This window comes from Hyperolius riggenbachi, chromosome 1, assembly GCF_040937935.1.
Source record: "Hyperolius riggenbachi isolate aHypRig1 chromosome 1, aHypRig1.pri, whole genome shotgun sequence".
Classification (NCBI taxonomy): Eukaryota; Metazoa; Chordata; class Amphibia; order Anura; family Hyperoliidae; genus Hyperolius; species Hyperolius riggenbachi.
The window spans coordinates 583,444,848-583,456,454 of record NC_090646.1 but is presented as its reverse complement, the minus strand read 5'-3'; the positions used below and the strand labels follow the sequence as shown (position 1 = coordinate 583,456,454).

Below are 11,607 nucleotides of genomic sequence, written 5' to 3'. Positions count from 1 at the left end.
TAATAGGTGTATATAACTGTATGTAATGCATTTTTGTTATTAAACGTTTAAAAATCGTTTAGCGGTTATGACCTGTTGCTGAACATACACAATCGTACCTATTCTCCTGAAATCGCTACCCTGTGTTTAATAGAAGTATACATTTATAACCCGTATGCGTGAATCCGGCTCAGATAGTCAGATCTGACCCAGGTTCCTGCATACTGTTAAGGGTTAATAGAGCGTTCTCCAAATCCTAGTATAATTACAGTAGCGGGCTGTGTAACTCGCTTGGTGGCAGATCTTTGAATTGTATGTGTGTGGAGTGATTCGGTTGGTATCAGAACGCTCCCTTCGTGAGTCAGTTCATCAAATTGCGAACGTGGGTTACCCTTCGTGATGAACAAATGACCGTGTGAGAGGATTTCTGACGCTGATCGACTGACCCACCCGCAGACCGGCCTAGCGGTCTGTGACAATCCCCTCCTCCCATTTCCCCATAAAGAAATAATAAATGGCAACGTCCGGGTTTCTACCCCTGCAGAGATGGTAAGGGGTGCCAGGAGTCAAGATCTGGAAGGATTACACAAATTAGGGGACACTCTAATGGTAAGGATATCAAGATTAGTGACTTAATTACATGCAACGATCGTTTTGTGGCGTATGTGGCATGGTGCCCTGCGGGTTGCAATATGTGGGTAGGACCACTAAACCCCTAAAGGAGAGGATTGGGGAACATCTAAGAAATATACAGAAGGGACTGATGTGCCATACGCTATCAGCCCACTTCAAAAAGGTACACAATTGCAACCCCTCGTTGTTAACCTTCTGTGGAGTGGAGAAAGTAATTAGGCCCTGGAGAGGAGGAGATATGGAAAAAGAAGTATCGCAGAGGGAGACGAAATGGATTTACCTTTTGAATACCCTGAAACCCAGGGGACTTAATGCAGACATTGACCTTGTATGTTTTCTGACTAATGATTAAAATGAATGGAGAGTGGTTTCTAAGTCCTAAATCCATGCACTGAATAGTTATGGGTGAGGGTTTTTTTCGGGGTACATTATATATTTTTAGGGTGCAAGTCTTAATTTGAGAAGGGGAGTGTTTTTGCAATATGTGGGTAGGGAGTTTTTGGGCGGAATGGTGTGAACAAAGGGGGAAATCCCACTAATAGCCTATTTATAGGCCTCTTAAGATTGGGGACCTGGAGACCACTCCAATGTAAATAATAATACAATTATTTTGAATGATAATATTTCTGGTATAATAGAATGGCTGCCAATAAACATCACAGAATACTTTTTTGGAGATATAGGGTGTTATGATAATTTAGGAGTTAAGATAATGTAATCGAGAGAATAACTTTGGTATTGATATTGGCGCAGACTAGAAAGACAGTGGCGTAAATCAGGGACTGAGGAGCACAAATCTAGCCTAGTTCAACACCTCAGACAATACCAACAAGCAATAACCAAGAAAAAAACAGACTTTATCTCGCACAAAATATCTACAGCCAACAACAGAGCTGCTCAACTCTTCCACACAGTGGAATCACTCTGCAATCCTTCCTGCCTAAAAGCCCCAACCACATACTCCAGGGAAAGGTGTGAAGAATTCTCTGCCTTCTTCACAAACAAGGTGTCTACCATCCGTGCCAGCATTACACCAACTACATCAATTGACCACTGGACGTTGCATATGCCTACTACCGTACCACCATGGCAAGTCTTTGACACTCTGAGTGTAGAAGATTTTGGAATTCTCATTCAAAGTCTCCGCCCCACTACCTGCGACCTGGATCCTGGCCCAACTGGATCCTTAATGCAGTGCCCAGAGCTGATCAGGCCAGCACTTCACAAAATCACTCAGTGCTCCTTGCAAAGTGGTCTTTTCCCAGAAGAACTAAAGAAAGCAATCATAAAACCCCTCCTGAAGAAACCATCACTAGATCCTGATTCTGTAACCAACTACAGACCTGTGGCGAACTTACCATTCCTATCAAAAGTTATCGAGAAAGCAGTCGCCAACCAGCTAGAAGCCAGGCTTACAGATAACAACATCTTTGATACTTTTCAGTCAGGATTCAGGAAAAGGCACAGCACTGAAACAGCATTAGTCCGAGTAATGAATGATCTACTTACTGCAAGGGACAAGGGTGATTGCTCAATTCTGATTCTTCTTGACTTGTCAGCAGCATTTGATACTGTGGATCATGAAATTCTTATCCAGCGACTGAAGAATTACTGTGGCCTAAGGGGTACTGTTCTTAGATGGTTTCAGACCTTCCTATCTGGCAGGACACAGCAAGTATGTCTGGGCACACACTACTCTAATCCAGTGCCACTTGCCTATGGAGTTCCACAGGGTTCTGTACTATCACCATTACTCTTTGCAGCCTATATGCTCCCACTGGGAAAATAATCCAGAACTATGGCCTAGGATACCATTGTTATGCAGATGACACACAACTGTATCTGTCCTTCAAGCCTGGCACCCAAGACCCTTAAGCATCCATAAATGCGTGTCTAGTGGATTTACAAAATTGGATGAACACCAGCTGGCTGAGGCTGAACTCTGACAAAACAGAGGTGTTGGTGGTAGGTGGTCCACACATGATGGATAAAGTTCAAAACGCTCACCACCTCAAACTAGCAATTGGGGGAGATACTGTACAGTATAAAGACTCTGTGCGAAACCTTGGGGTGATCCTGGATGGAAATCTAAAACTCAGACAGCAGGTATCAGCTGTCGTCAAGTCTTCCTTCTTCCATCTAAGAAATATAGCGAAAATCAAACACCTTATCCCAGCTTAAGACCTACCTGCCCTGGTTCACGCATTTGTATCCTCCCGCCTAGACTACTGCAACGCCCTGTTCATCGGATCTACAGATAAGGCTCTGCGCCCCTTACAGCTAGTACAGAATGCTGCAGCCAGACTCCTAGCCAATGCCCCCCGCAGCTCACACATCACCCCAGTACTGCAAACTCTTCACTGGTTGCCAGTAAAATGGAGAATCAATTTTAAGATCTGCCTGCTGACATTCAAGGCTCTACACCACATGGGACCCAAATACATAGCGGATCTATTGGAACTTTATGCCCCTTCACGCACCCTCCGCTCTGCCAACAAGATGAAGCTGGTTATTCCCAGGATAAACTTAACATTTGGTGCTCGGGCCTTTTCCTACGCAGCCCCTACTCTATGGAACTCACTTCCACAATCAGTACGAGAGGCTCCTTCTCTGGACAGCTTTAAAAAAAAGGCTAAAAACTCACCTCTTTTCCCGAGCCTTTGAGACTGCATAATGCAGGGTCACAGCGCTTTGAGTCCCCAGGGAGAAAAGCGCTATATAAATATTATTGTTATTGTTGTTGTTATTGTTATTGTGTATGGAAACGTAATAAATGTATTGTAAGAGCAACACCCAAGTTGGCACCCGGAGAGGCTGTTTCGAAACAGGTTAGCTTGGTTCAAACTTCAAGTATTGTTTAGGGGGTTGTCATTGGCGAGAGAGAGGGTGGGAAGGTTTGAAGTATGGGAGGGATTAAGTAGCGGCGCATCTGCTCTAAGAACGTAGCTGAGGCATTTAGGTTACCAAGGAAACCATACGCAAGCAGCATAATGGTGATGGAAACAGCGCTGAGTGATGCAGGCGGAAGCCGCCGGAGGAAGATATCGCTGACGTCGGGCGCAGTGGGCGGTTATCACCCCGAATGGTTTACATGGGTTGCTATGGAGGTGGGAAGGTCACTTCCGCTTCCAGATAGGCAGCCATTGGACAAAGGGTATGATAACTTCTGGGTTAGGGAGGGAGGGGAGGGAACATGATTTTATCCGCATAAGGTATAAATTTTAGTTAGTAGAAGGCCGCGCATGCTTCTGAGGAGTCACTATAGGCGACGAAACCGGTAAAGCACACGTGGCCTACATCAGCAAGCATGGGGAAAGACGTGGATACGCAGTGGGAGGCAGAGACAGTGCATCAAGCCGACCCGGCGGCCAACGTTTGGGGTGGAGCCCACTAAAACTCTATGCGATCATACCACAGCTTGGCTTGTAAGTGTGCAATCTTTTTGTAATTAAAATAGTTTTACATTTTTATGCTATGGGAGCCTTGGTATGTCTTTTTTGAGGTGATAAAGACCAGCAGCAGCTTGGAGCAGAGGAGGATTAATCCTGTGTATGGCAGGGGGCGGCCAGATGACCCCATAAGTGCTGAATACCCACTTGATTGAGGGTCATTGTATAATGGTGAGTGGCCACTACGTAGGGTGTGGTGGTGGTATCTCACTGAAGTGGGCAAGTGCAGCCCTCCTGTGTTGAAGAGGATTGGCATTCAGTGCACCTGCTGTGAATAAGAAAGCATTTGTAGTCAGCCCGCCAGCACACTTTATTATACCAGTGCATTTCTTTTCACTGTATTTGTGTGACAGCACACTGTATTATGCCAGTGCATATCTTTCCACTGCACTGTATTTGTGTGACAGCACACTGTATTATACCAGTGCATATCTTTCCACTATATTTGTGTGACAGTACACTGTATTAGACGAGTGCATATCTTTCCACTGTATTTGTGTGACAGTATTGCACTGTATTCTGTATTTTTTTATAAATAAATTTGTAGTTTTTAATTTGTTATAAATAACAAATCTATACATAAATAACTTACAAAATATTTTTTTATCAATAACTTTCACAAACAGGCCCAATAAAAAAAAAATTTCACCTGTACACTGAGCCACTCTGCCTTAGTTGAGCGCACATGCAGTGCCCACACACCTAAGGCCCTTAAAGACCTGTTAGCGCTCAATCCCGGTAAATGTGGTGTTTTGTCTGTCAGTGTGAAGCAGGCATAACCCTTATATTACCACTCTGGACATTTTAAAGCAGCCCTTTTCCTCAAATGTGGGAATGTACTTTGATTTTTGCCCTTTAGGGATTGTAACCCTACTCTGCGTCAAATACGTAAGTTTCTCAGGGACTTTTGGCATGTATCCCCCTCTGGCATGCCCCCTCCAGGTTTTAGACCCCTTGAAACAACTTTTCCATCACTTTTGTGGCCAGAAACCGTCTTTGTAGGTATTAAAATTCACCTGCCCATTGAATTCTATGGCGGTTCGCTGGTTCACGCGAATTTGGACTTTTGCGGAAGTTTGCGCCCGCGGTCCGCGAACCCAAACTCTGAGGTTCGAGCCATCTCAAGTGTTCAGTAAAATGCCTAATGGTGCAAATAGATTATACAATCTTGATTGCCAAATCTTACCAAATCTATGTAGTAGAAGGGTAAACTGAGTGAATATACCTTGAATGGATACTTTAGGTAGTCCTTTCTATTACATAGAAGTGGTCAAGATTGTATGTCAACGGTACAATATTTTCCTCAGGGCTGGGACCCACTAGGAATTGCTGCAGCGCTTTAAAATCACAGCAGCGCTATGTGCAGCGATTCCTAGGGATATTGCGGCCCCATTTCCTGGCATTTAGAAACGCTGTAAACTAAACTGTACAGTGCTTCCGATTAGCGATTTGATTTGTTTTTTTTTCGTTAACTAAACTTTATTTATACTAACCGGATGTCGGATGTCTGGCTTCCGTCCATAGCCCTGCCCCCCTAAAAGAAGAGGTTATAGGTGCTTTTCTAGGACCAATTAGAAAAGCGCCTGTGACCTCTTCTGCTAGGGGGCAGGGCTATGGATGGAAGCCGGAAATTACATCAGAAACGTCTGACCTCTCAGTCATATGCGCACATCCAGACAGGAAGTGCATCACAGGATTTTGCAGATTTGCGCACGGCACCGTTACCACAACAATGATTGTCATGTCACTCTCCCCCACGCAGCGGTCATTGAGCTCAGTGAGACAGGCCTCAGTACCCGCAGGGTAACGCAATGTGACGTAAGTACTCCGGGCGACGTAGAAGCTGCAGAATGTTGCTCAGCGGTACGAGCAGTACTGCACGGGGCATGACTCTATGGGAGTCAATGGCATTGCACACAATCTTTATAGATTGCTGAACAATCTGCGCATCGCTTTTCCACACACACAACCGCCAGGCTGCGCCATTGCGCTCGGTTTCCGATGGGTAAACAGCAAAATCAGGGCTAGTGGAAAATGCTGCTTTGTTCGTACACACTGCAGCGCGATCCTGGGAATTTGCACAGACAGCAGTGGAAAAGGGCCATATGTGCGTGTGTGCGTTTCCTATATTCCTATAGAATGTCTGGATTTTGGTACTAATGTGCGTGCAGCCTAGAGCTTGGCTATAGCAGTATCTGTCAATAATAGCTGGATGGCTATGTGAATAAGGTACAAAATCCTAAAAATTAGAAGAAAAAAACATAGAAACATTTTCTAGATCGTATTGAAAAGTACAAGAAGTAGTAATGTAAGAGCAAAAATGTTTGAAAATGATATTACTCACAAGCTAGCATAGTGTTCAGTTGCTGAATGAATCTAAAGAAATGATGGAATATATTTATAATTATAATGGAATGTATTTTCTTGAGGAAAACGATCACCTGCTGAAATGGTTGCATGTCTGTGGTTTCCCTGATTGTGTGATTTCCTGGTATTATTGGTTTGGTTGCAGCAGAATGACGACGGCTAGAGGGAATAGTACAGGGTGGTGACAGTGGAGAGAACATATAGACTGTACAGGCAGATGTGTCCTCGATACAGATACAGAGCCCTGACTGTGGAATGTCGAGAGATATAGACTGCGCTATACATTCTGCAGAACACACTCCGTCAATGAGTAACTAACCACTGCAACTAACAGTGTCACTAATACACCATGGCAGCCTCATCTCACTCCATCATTCGTAACAGCTCTGAATGATAGTGAAAAAAAATGTTATGGATCATTTGGTGATATTAATGTAATAATTCGGTTGTACCTAAAAGTGTTATTTATTTATTTATTGCATTTATAAAATATAATATATATTTTAATATATATATTATATACAATATATATATATATATATATATATATATATATATATATATATATATATATATATATATATATATATATATATATATATATATAATCCGTATTGTATAATACATAATTTTAGATAAAGTAGAAGAATTTCCATGCAGTGTATAGGACATGGGTTTGCAGTTATAATTTTGCTTTTATTGTTTAGTACTAGGCGGGTGATGTTACAGGAAGCCTGTCCAGAGATGATTATGGTAGCGGGCCCTGCCGCCCCCCCCCCCCCCCGCCCCCCTGCCCATTACTCGGCTGTATCGTGAATTATCTGGCTACATAACTTCGGAGTTTCTGAGTAGAGCAAGTGTGTGCGGGTCAGGAGAGTTGGACCACCTGTCGCTAGCGAGCATGGAAAACATGCCAGGGTCAGTGTTTTAAGAGGTTACCAGTGACACAGTCCATATAATCTCATCCTAATAAGTGTACCTAAACATGTATTCAGCAAATTCCTTTAGTAATGATGTCCATGGCATGATAGAAGTATATTCTAGACACAAACAGGACAGGTCTGCCCGACCACCTGGGTGAGTATTGTGCCCCCTGCAGGATGTGTAGTGCGTGCGCATATCTCTGCAGCGCTGCAGGGGACAGAGAGGTACCCTCTGAGCTCTGTGCGGGACATCTGCAAAGCTGATACTGGCTGGATGATGTGAGTATTGTGCCCCCTGCAAGATGTGGAGGGGGCAGAGAGGCACCCTCTGAGCGGGACACCTGCAGAGCTGTCACTGGCTGGGTGTGTATTGTGCCTGATGCAGGATGTGCAGAGGACAGAGAGGCACGCACTGGGGACACCTGCAGAGCTGTCACTGGCTGGGTGCGTATTGTGCCTCATGCAGGATGTAAAGAGGACAGAGAGGCATGCACTGGGGACACCTGCAGAGCTGTCACTGGCTGGGTGAGTATTTGTGCCTCATGCAGTGAGTGCAGGGGACAGAGAGGCACCCTCTGAGCGGGACACCTGCAGAGCTGTCACTGGCTGGGTGAGGTGAGTATTGTGCCGCATGCAGTGAGTGCAGGGGACAGAGAGGCATCCTCTGAGCGGGACACCTGCAGAGCTGTCACTGGCTGGGTGAGGTGAGTATTGTGCCTCATGCAGTGAGTGCAGGGGACAGAGAGGCACCCTCTGAGCGGGACACCTGCAGAGCTGTCACTGGCTGGGTGTGTATTTGTGCCTCATGCAGTGAGTGCAGGGGACAGAGAGGCACCCTCTGAGCGGGACACCTGCAGAGCTGTCACTGGCTGGGTGAGGTGAGTATTGTGCCTCATGCAGTGAGTGCAGGGCACAGAGAGGCACCCTCTGAGCGGGACACCTGCAGAGCTGTTACTGGCTGGGTGAGGTGAGTATTGTGCCGCATGCAGTGAGTGCAGGGCACAGAGAGGCACCCTCGGAGTGGGACACCTGCAGAGCTGTCACTGGCTGGGTGAGGTGAGTATTGTGCCGCATGCAGTGAGTGCAGGGCACAGAGAGGCACCCTCTGAGCGGGACACCTGCAGAGCTGTCACTGGTTGGGTGTGTATTGTGCCCCTGCAGTGAGTGCAGGGGACAGAGAGGCACCCTCTGAGCGGGACACCTGTAGAGCTGTCACTGGCTGGGTGTGTATTGTGCCCAATGCAGTGAGTGCAGGGGACAGAGAGGCACCCTCTGAGCAGGACACCTGCAGAGCTGCCACTGGCTGGGTGTGTATTGTGCCTCATGAAGGATGTGCAGAGGACAGAGAGGCACGCACTGGGGACACCTGCAGAGCTGTCACTGGCTGGGTGTGTATTGTGCCTCATGCAGGATGTGCAGAGGACAGAGAGGCATGCACTGGGGACACCTGCAGAGCTGTCACTGGCTGGGTGAGTATTTGTGCCTCATGCAGTGAGTGCAGGGGATAGAGAGGCACCCTCTGAGCGGGACACCTGCAGAGCTGTCACTGGCTGGGTGTGTATTGTGCCTCATGCAGTGAGTGCAGGGGACAGAGAGGCACCCTCTGAGACTGAGCTGGACATCTGCAGAGCTGTCACTGGCTGGGTGTGTATTGTGCGGCATGCAGTAAGTGCAGGGGACAGAGAGGCACCCTCTGAGCGGGACACCTGCAGAGCTGTCACTGGCTGGGTGTGTATTGTGTCTCATGCAGTGAGTGCAGGGGACAGAGAGGCACCCTCTGAGACTGAGCGGGACATCTGCAGAGCTGTCACTGGCTGGGTGTGTATTGTGCGGCATGCAGTGAGTGCAGGGGACAGAGAGGCACCCTCTGAGCGGGACACCTGCAGAGCTGTCACTGGCTGGGTGTGTATTGTGCCTCATGCAGGGGACAGAGAGGCACCCTCTGAGCGGGACAGTGTGGGTGTCAGTGGAAGGCTGCAGTATAGGAGTGAAGTGTCAGGCTCCTCTATAGTGATACACTTCCATACACACAGTCCTCAGAGGCTGCGTGTCCCCCATGAGCAGAGCAGCATTAGCTGCCAGTGACGTCCCCAGCCATGTGATGGCCTCTGTTTGCTATAAGGAGCCCGCTAGACCCGCCCAGCCATGGACTGAGCTCCAGCCTAGCCTCCAGATAATGCAGTGCCTATGTGCGGGAGCAGCAGAGGGGAGCCTCTCCTCCCAGCCTCCAGCCCTATGATCTGCCCGGCCAGCCATGACTCTGAGCTCTGACATGTCCGGTGCCCTGGCTGACGACACCGACATTGATGTGGTGGGAGAGGGGGAGGAAGAGGAGCCCAGGCAGCGCTACGCGGCGGCCGAGGAGGAGGAAGAGGAGCTGGTGGTGACAGAGGACCTCCTGCTGCCCTCTCAGGGCTCCTCCAGCAGCAGCAAGCCGGGCAAGAGCGCGCTGGTGAAGCCCCCCTACTCCTACATCGCGCTCATCACCATGGCCATCCTGCAGAGCCCGAAGAAGCGGCTGACCCTCAGCGAGATCTGCGAGTTCATCAGCCAGCGCTTCCCCTACTACCGCGAGAAGTTCCCCGCCTGGCAGAACTCCATCCGACACAACCTGTCCCTCAATGACTGCTTCGTCAAGATCCCCCGCGAGCCCGGCAACCCCGGCAAGGGCAACTACTGGACGCTGGACCCGGAGTCAGCCGACATGTTCGACAACGGCAGCTTCCTGCGCAGGAGAAAGCGCTTCAAGAGGCAGCAGAGCCCGGAGCTGCTGCTGAGGGACCCGGGCCCCTTCCTGCCCCCGGCAGCCGCCGCATATGGCTACGGAGCCTACAGCTGCGGCTACGGGATCCAGCTGCAGCCCTTCCACCCGCACTCTGCCCTCCTGGCCTTCCAGACCCCCAGCATGCCCGCCCCTTCCCTACTGGGCGCCCCCGGCAGCGAGCCGCCCAGGACCTGCGCCTTCTACCCGCACCAGCTCAGCCCCGTAGCCCTGCAGACTGCCAAGAGCGGCGGCCGCTCCACCTTCTCCATAGAGAGCATCATAGGTGGGGGGCAGCTCAGCCCTGTCCCTTCCAAAACCTCCGGGGTCCCCGTCATCTCCAGGGCCCTGGTGACTTTCTCCAGCTCTGCTGCCGCCCTGCAGCCTGGAACAGTGCTTACCAATGGGGAACCTCCTTATGCCACTAGGATTCCAAACTCTTAATCAATTCAGGCTTTTACCGAGAAGGTAGGATGTGTTTCTGTGGGTTATGCATTCTCTCTTGCCTTTTTTTTTTTATAAAAAAAATAAAATAATGTCCTTTTTACACCAAGAAAGGCTGCAGCAGCCATCCTGCCAACTATGATGTACTGTAATATTATTTATACCCAGGCCAGGGTATCCAGCCAGCAGCTGCCCCACGCTGCTCCTTCCTCCCATGTACTCAGCCACTCCTGTGTGGTGGGCTTCTCAGGGCTGCCGACTCCGACCCGACTTCCTCTAGCAATATCTCCTAGTGCACCAGTAACTAAGTGCTTATTGTCATGAATGACCTACATGTTTACACAGAGACAAATGAAGAGATTTCCAGTTTTTGTTTGTTTGTTTTTTTTATCTTTTTTTTTCCTCCTTTTTTTCTAAATAATAATTGACTGATGGGAGGTTTTTTTGTACTTTTAAGTGTTCTTATTTACAAGTAATGTAAAAAAAAAAGAAAAACTTACTGCCAAGTATTATTGTACCAAACTAATGTAAGTTTTTTTCACACTTTTTTTCAAGAAAAATAAAATGTTTAATTATAAAAAAAAATAGACAAATCGAAAGTTTTCTTTTTTTTTTTTTTAAATTAAAAGAGATAATAGTAAATGCAGTGCTCGGTATATGCGCTAGGAGGTTTCTGTGTGTATTTGTAATAAAAAGCTATAGAATGCTGGAGGCTTCCTCTGCCAATACGTGCCATTGTCTCCCCAGTGAAAGGCTTGCACTTTCTGATTGAGTTTGACGTTGGCTAAATGAAAGGAACGACAATAATCCGGGGCCATCCTGGCCGGTGCTGGCGGGGCATAGCGCGCGGTAAAGGACCTTATTGGGGAAGAATAAGAGGCCGATTAATGCAGCACAGAAAGCGCTGTGTCATTATTGGATGAGCCCGGCTGTCTTTGTAATTGCACAGGCCGTTATTACTATACAGCAGTGCCGCAGTGTACATGCCTGGAAATAACTGGCTGGGTTATAACACAAACAAAAAGGTTCACCCAATGTCTTATCATTATGT

At 47.7% G+C, this 11,607-nt stretch overlaps 1 protein-coding gene across 1 annotated transcript; it reads left to right on the top strand.

Moving 5' to 3' along the window:
• The first annotated feature begins 9,489 nt into the window (after positions 1-9,489).
• Positions 9,490-11,141, top strand: FOXD1 (forkhead box D1). The gene has a single exon (XM_068271707.1). The coding sequence runs from the start codon at positions 9,606-9,608 to the stop codon at positions 10,554-10,556; it is 951 nt and encodes a 316-aa protein (XP_068127808.1). The 5' UTR covers positions 9,490-9,605; the 3' UTR covers positions 10,557-11,141.
• Positions 11,142-11,607: the final 466 nt, after the last annotated feature.

What these genes read in the sequence shown, in the direction of transcription:
- FOXD1 (XM_068271707.1), top strand. Translation starts at nt 9,606, where the DNA reads ATGACTCTGAGCTCTGACATGTCCGGTGCCCTGGCTGACGACACCGAC.